The 7091-nt window shown below is 37.7% G+C and overlaps 1 protein-coding gene across 1 annotated transcript; it reads left to right on the forward strand.

The window, feature by feature from the left end:
• The first annotated feature begins 2689 nt into the window (after positions 1-2689).
• LOC18100050 (protein SCARECROW) lies at positions 2690-6661 on the forward strand. The gene is made up of 2 exons (XM_006381232.3): positions 2690-5477; positions 5971-6661. The coding sequence occupies exons 1-2, from the start codon at positions 3430-3432 to the stop codon at positions 6464-6466; spliced, it is 2544 nt and encodes an 847-aa protein (XP_006381294.2). The 5' UTR covers positions 2690-3429; the 3' UTR covers positions 6467-6661.
• Positions 6662-7091: the final 430 nt, after the last annotated feature.

Below are 7091 nucleotides of genomic sequence, written 5' to 3' on the forward strand. Positions count from 1 at the left end.
AATTATATGCAGAATTATGGAACCAGTTGTTTTCTCTGTAACACCAAAAAGGCAGAAGCTTTTGCAAAGGGAAAAGGTCTAGGAAATGTTAGGGACCGTGCACCCTCCTGGTCAAAGGATGTCTACGAGGATTCGTTCTAGTTTTTGACCCTTTCGAAAAGAGTTGTTGACCTTTGAGGCTGTCCCCCTCCCCCCTCCTTCCGAAAACTTACTTATTCCGCTGCTAATTTAGATTTCGGGCGTGTAACTGCTTAATTTCTATTTGTTTTTATTATTATTATTATTACCAAAGGCTGAAATGATGGTGCAATGAGGGCGGAGAAAAAGGTCTCTCACATAAGCATTGCATTGACAAAACATCCCCTACAAGTGTATAAATAATGCCACCTAGCCGCCTAGCCAGGGAGGAGTGTTTTATTTATATTAATTACATGCCCTATGATCTCGAAATTGGAATGTAATGTCTGTGGTCGGTGATGCATGTGTTTCTTGAGGGAGTATATTTATTTCTAAAGTGTTTTTTATTTAAAAACATATTAAAATAATATTTTTTATTTTTTTAAATTTAATTTTTATATTAACTAGTTAAAATGATATAAAAATATTAAAAATAAAATTTAAATTAAAAAAAGAGAGTTGAAACTCTAACTCAAACAATCTAAAAGTCAATTAAGGTTCAAAGGTTTTACATATATTTATTTGAGAATGACATTCGAAGTCAAATACCTATCAACCAGCTTAAACCAGGAAAGAATAAAAACACTAAATTTTCAACTCTAATTTCTTCTCTCTCGTTTTTCTATTGCAATATTACTCCATATATAGAAAACAGCCAACTAGTTAGCCACTGCTAGTTTGCAGCCTGGCGTTGCAATATGGATATGATCATAAATTTATTTTTAACAAGAAATAAAATATTTATACTATAAAAAATTATTTGATACTGATACTAAATATGATGCGACAATTAATTTTAAAATTTTTCAATTTGATTTTTATTGAGTTTATATTTAAAATTAAATTATATTAAAATTATTCCAACATGATCCAGTCAACTTAACCAGTCAAAAAACAACCTTGTTGACTTATAAGAAAATTATAAGGAGGAAATTGCTTTTTTCTTAACTTGAGTTTAAAATTAATTTGTATGTGAATTGTTATCTTAACTTAAGTTTAAAATTAATTTGTATGTGAATTGTTATAAAGTGATTTAATTAACCGGCGGTTTAAAAATAATTTAGATGATTATCATAAAAAACCTACAATAAAATAAAAAAAAAAATAAAAAGAGATCACACATTTATGGAAATTATGTAAAGGCCGAAGAGAAGGAGCACGACTGTTATTAATGCATCTCAACTACTACGGTCCACAATAAATAAATATTTCTGAGTCCACAATGTAATTCAATTTGTGGAAATAGCAATAATAATCATACATTTATGGAAATTATGTAATTGATTAGCTCAATAAAATCAAGAGATCACTGTTGTTTTTTGGAACTCTGTGTAAATGTAAAGAACTCTCTAATCTACTGATTATTAATTTTGTGGGCTTTTCTCATAAATTTGCAAAAAAAGAGAAGAAAAGTGGCTCGTTTAATTTTGAGTTTGGAGAGTTTCACAAATAATTTGCTAATTTTTGTGAATTTTGACGCGGGGAGCATTTTTCATAATTTTAAAATTAATTATTTATATTATAATATTTATTTGATTGATAATTTTTTTCTAGAATTTATTATTTCTTATTTAACTAGGCAAGTGTTATTAAGAAATTAATCTCTAAGGCGCCTATGAGATAAAAAAATTATTGTTTTTCGATCATTTTGATGTGGTAATATAAAAAAATTATATTTAAAAAATAAAAAAATTATTATTTTGATTCATTTCCTAGAAAAAAACACTTTGAAAAATAACAATTACCAGATTCCCAAATACCTATTTTATTATTTTTTTAATATTTTTTATTCTCATTTAAAGAGTTGTAATAAAATAATGAGTTTTTACAAGTTTTCTTACAACTTTGCTATACATATTCAAAAAAATTTTGAATAATAAACAATCGATAAAATATCTGTTGTGTCAGATTTTCCAAAAAAAAAAAACAAGAAAAAGAAGATTTGCCATGAGTCTTGCTTTTCCATTAAAAAATTACTTGTTTTTATATTTTTAAAATGTTTTTTTTTAATTAATTTTTTTTTATTTCAAATTATTTTTTAGTATTATTAGATCACTAAAACATTACTTGTTTTTGTATTTTAAAAATATTTTTTTTAATTAAATTTTTATTTTATTTTTTTCTTTACTTGAAATTATTTTTTGGTATTATCATATTATTTTGATATACTAATATTAAAAATAATTTTTTTAAAAAATAATATTTCAATATATTTTTAATCAAAAAACTATTAAAATAAAAACTACAATCACAATATTAAATAAATAGATAGACTCTAAATATATAGGTATATAAAATTGACTACACTTTAGGGAAAATCCAAAGGGGGAAGGGAAGTAAGAGAGCGGCCACTGGTAAAACGTGGTTTGATACTCTGGTTGACAGAAACAAAACAAAACAAAATAAAATATTAATAGTAATAAAAGAGGAAGGGAAGAGATTGGGCATGCATTGGTCTGGGGGTGGTGGCGGTCTTGATTTCTAAGATCATTGAAATAGCCGTTGGTGGGGATGTGATTGTGAAAATGTCAAACAAGCAACGACGAACTACGAACAGATCCCATCATCTCCAACATGCCCTTGCTTGCTCTGCTTTTGCCTTTGTTTTGTTACATGTCCCTGTGTCTCCCCTCTATGTTCTTGCTCTTTCTTGCATTAATTACAGGATTAATTAACATTATTAAATCCCTTGAAATTAATAAGAAACACAACATGGCTGCCTAAGCTAGAAATTTATGAGCATTCCCTCTCCTCTCTCTCTCTCTCTCTCTCTCTGCATACAAGTAGTCGTATATATAAGACACCTTGCTAAATGCCATCCGCAATTGCCCACCCACATTCCCCGTTGCCACTAGCAGCGAAGGAGCAGCGACACCACCTCGCACACGCGCGCGCGCACTCCCTCCTACCACTCTCAAATAAGTTACCCTTTCAATATTTCTCAGTTACGAGAAGACTCATCAGAAGCATCCAAAAGGCAAGGCTACGCCACACATACCATTTTAAATTCTAGTAGTAGATCGAAGGAATTTATACCACCAAAAAGTTTTCGGAGGTCGTGTTTGTGTTTTTAGGCGCTAGCTTATAGCAAGATTTGGAATCCCCACCTACACACGAATACCAGCGACTTTCTTTCTCCTCCTTTATTTATATCCATGAAGATCAAGGACAGCCAGTTGAGGCTTATTCAGGGTGCATCTTCTCATAATCTGGAGCCTCTTCCTCACACTACCAGCATAGTGTTGCTTCAACATGGCAGCAGCGGCCTCGTATTTACTCGGTAGACTTAGCAACGACAACATTAGTATCAATAACATCACCATTGATAATAGCGGTGGCAGCTGCAGCAACATCGACAACGCCAGTACTGCTTCATTGACAAGTGCCTCCTTGCTTACCAACGGCGGCAACCAAGCAACGACAATACCAGTAATAGAAGCAGCAACTGGAAGGATGGTGAGGAAGAGGATGGCTTCGGAGATGATGGAAGTGCAATCAACAATGACTCCTCTAAATCAGAGGTTATCTCGTGGTAACACCAACGTCTATTCACTTTCAATATCAGACAATAATAATGATGATGTTATTGGTATGACTAGAGGTATCGGTGCCTCTTCTTTTACTAGTTGTTCTAACAACAATATTAACCCTAATAACCTCAACCCAATCTTATATCCACTCCTCAACTACTCCACTATGACTTCTATGTTACCTTCTTCCACGAACTTGACAGCTATTACATCAGCCGGGTCTGCTTCTGTGTCCGTTTCTGGGTTTTTATCCTCTACGCCATCGACCAACTTAGCCACTAGCTGTAATGACAACCAATCCCAACTCCCAGCCGTATGTGGTTTCTCTGGTCTGCCCTTGTTCCCTCCTGAAAGAGAAAGAAACATTGTCCGTTCGAACGCCGTCCCTCCACCCGGCCTTATCACTACCAGCTCTGCTTCTACCCCTACGCCTCCTTCTATGGAAGATGCCGCACCCGCCACTGCCTGGATTGATGGCATCATAAAGGACCTGCTCCACAGTTCCACCAACGTGTCCGTTCCTCAGCTCATTCAGAATGTGAGGGAGATTATCTACCCTTGCAACCCCAATCTAGCCTCCCTTCTCGAGTACAGGCTCCGGTCCCTGACAGACCCGATAATCCCGGCCAATATTTACCCGGTGGAGAGGAGAAGGAATAAGGAGGCAGCAGCAGTGCCATTGCCGTTTCAGAGGAATTATATTCAAGGGCATGCCCCTTCCGGCCTCTCTCTTGATCTTGATCATGTCTCCAATTCCGCTCTTCCTCCAGTTTCTTCACATGTTGTAAGTCACTACTCTAACTGGGGGCCGACGCCACCTCTCATTTGCCAACCAAACATCCAACAGCAACACCAGCAGCCACAAGCCCACCTTGTTCATGATCAGCAACAGCAAGAGAGTCCATCTTCAACTTCCAATGTTACACCAACTATTCTAGCATTAAATCAAGGACATCCTCCACAACAAGCACAAGATCAGCAGCAGGAAAAATCATCATCTGCGGAGACACAAGTAGCCAGTAGCACACCTCCTCCCTCTTCATCAGTAGCTGCCAGCCGAGATAAGAAAGAGGAGATGCGGCAGCAAAAGAGAAACGAAGAAGGCTTGCACCTTCTGACCTTGCTCCTCCAATGCGCGGAGGCTGTCTCAGCTGATAATTTTGAGGAAGCTAACAAGATGCTACTTGAGATCTCGGAGCTGTCCACGCCTTTCGGAACTTCAGCGCAGCGTGTGGCTGCGTACTTCTCAGAGGCTATGTCAGCGAGGCTGGTCAGCTCATGCTTGGGGATATACGCGACGCTTCCTTCGATGCCTCAAAGCCATACCCAGAAGATGGCTTCGGCCTTTCAGGTGTTCAATGGAATTAGCCCTTTTGTCAAGTTCTCTCATTTCACAGCAAACCAAGCGATTCAAGAAGCTTTTGAAAGGGAAGAGAGAGTTCACATCATAGATCTGGACATCATGCAAGGTTTGCAGTGGCCTGGCCTATTTCATATCCTAGCATCTAGGCCCGGTGGACCACCATATGTCCGCTTGACGGGGCTGGGGACTTCCACGGAGGCTCTTGAAGCAACTGGGAAACGTTTGTCTGACTTTGCAAACAAACTGGGACTTCCCTTCGAGTTCATTCCAGTGGCCGAAAAAGTTGGAAATTTGAACCCAGAGAGGCTTAATGTTAGCAAGAGTGAGGCTGTTGCCGTCCACTGGTTGCAACACTCGCTCTACGATGTCACTGGTTCCGATACAAATATGCTTTATCTGCTGCAAAGGTAAATATGTGCTTCATCATCTTTTACTATTCACAACTCACAAGATCCCATAACAAATAAAGTCTCTCCTCCTTTCTTTTCTTATACAAAAAAAAAAAGCATTTCTTTTTGACTCATAGCAGTGACTGTAAATTGTAGCGGCTGATCAGCTAATTAAGTTTTCTTTTCATATCAAAAGGGTAGATGCTAATGATAATAACTACAAACTTATTCCCTTTCTTGGAGTATGATTTTTTTGGAAATATTGGATTATGGATTCACATACATATCACCATATTATATATATTGAATTTGCATTGAGAAGTCCATGATTTGATGATATCCATGTATATATTTTGTTACATAAAATAGCCAGCCATTGTTCCAGTATCCATGAGCTAGGTTAGTTTGTTAATAATAAACCAATGCACGCACTACATATATAGCAATAATGGTTCTAAATGCACCATGCTCGCAGTTGCTAATGGGATGGGGCGGGTGGATTTTGTTGCAGGTTGGCACCAAAAGTAGTGACAGTGGTGGAACAGGACCTGAGCCATGCGGGATCCTTCCTGGGAAGGTTTGTGGAGGCCGTACATTACTATTCCGCACTGTTCGACTCCTTGGGAGCAAGCTACGGGGAAGAGAGCGAGGAGAGGCATGTAGTGGAACAGCAGTTGCTATCGAGAGAGATACGCAATGTATTGGCTGTGGGAGGGCCTTCCAGAAGTGGGGATGTCAAGTTCCACAACTGGAGGGAAAAGCTTCAACAGTCTGGGTTCAAATGCATCTCTCTTGCTGGAAATGCTGCTAACCAGGCCAATTTGCTACTTGGCATGTTTCCCTCTGATGGTTATACATTAGCAGAGGATAAGGGCACCCTCAAGCTTGGGTGGAAAGACCTTTGCTTGCTCACCGCTTCAGCCTGGAGACCTTTCCATGTTAGTATTGAAACTGCTACTACCACCATCAACCACCACCACCACCACCACCGCTTTGTCACAGCCTAGCCATAGCTGGTCTTGGTTGCCTACTTTTCGATGTTGTTACCATAGAGCATGAATTAAAAGCCCTCCTTTTCGTTTCCATCCCATTGGTTCACTAGGGGATTTGTGTTTTGTCTAATTTTTTCTTTCTTTCTTTCTATCCCTTTTCCTCCTTTCCTTCCTTGGACTACATGTAAAGCAGATGCATTTTTTTTCCCATCGATTTCCCTTTTGTGTATAATCCTAGTTACCCTCGTTTATGCATACAAGCTAAAAAAAAAAAGCAATGAATTCCCACACAGATTAAATATATCATGAAAATGAAAGGGAAAAAAAGAGAGGAGGAGACAAGGGCTGTATTTGGGCTGGCTCTAATTGGGCTAAATGTCACCCTTTTGAACTTCGTAGAAGGTAAAACGATAAAAAAAAGAAAGAAAGAAGTAAAATGGCTTAATATGGGACTGAAGGATTTGGTGAAATTCAATTGGATCAAGGTTTCCCTTGCATCTAGCCGCCCCCCCCGCGTGAAAAACCAAATAAAAAATGATAACTTATTGACGCAACCTGACAAGGTAGTCTAAGTTCAAGTACTTTCCAACATGATTAACCTTGAGTTCTGATATTAGGGCCAGATTGAGATTCTGAAGTA

This window comes from Populus trichocarpa, chromosome 6 (genome assembly GCF_000002775.5).
Source record: "Populus trichocarpa isolate Nisqually-1 chromosome 6, P.trichocarpa_v4.1, whole genome shotgun sequence".
Lineage (NCBI taxonomy): Eukaryota > Viridiplantae > Streptophyta > Magnoliopsida > Malpighiales > Salicaceae > Populus > Populus trichocarpa.

Coding starts and splice junctions, on each gene's coding strand:
- LOC18100050 (XM_006381232.3), top strand. CDS start 3,430: ATGGCAGCAGCGGCCTCGTATTTACTCGGTAGACTTAGCAACGACAAC. Junction 5,478..5,970: donor ATGCTTTATCTGCTGCAAAG/GTAAATATGTGC, acceptor ATTTTGTTGCAG/GTTGGCACCAAAAGTAGTGA.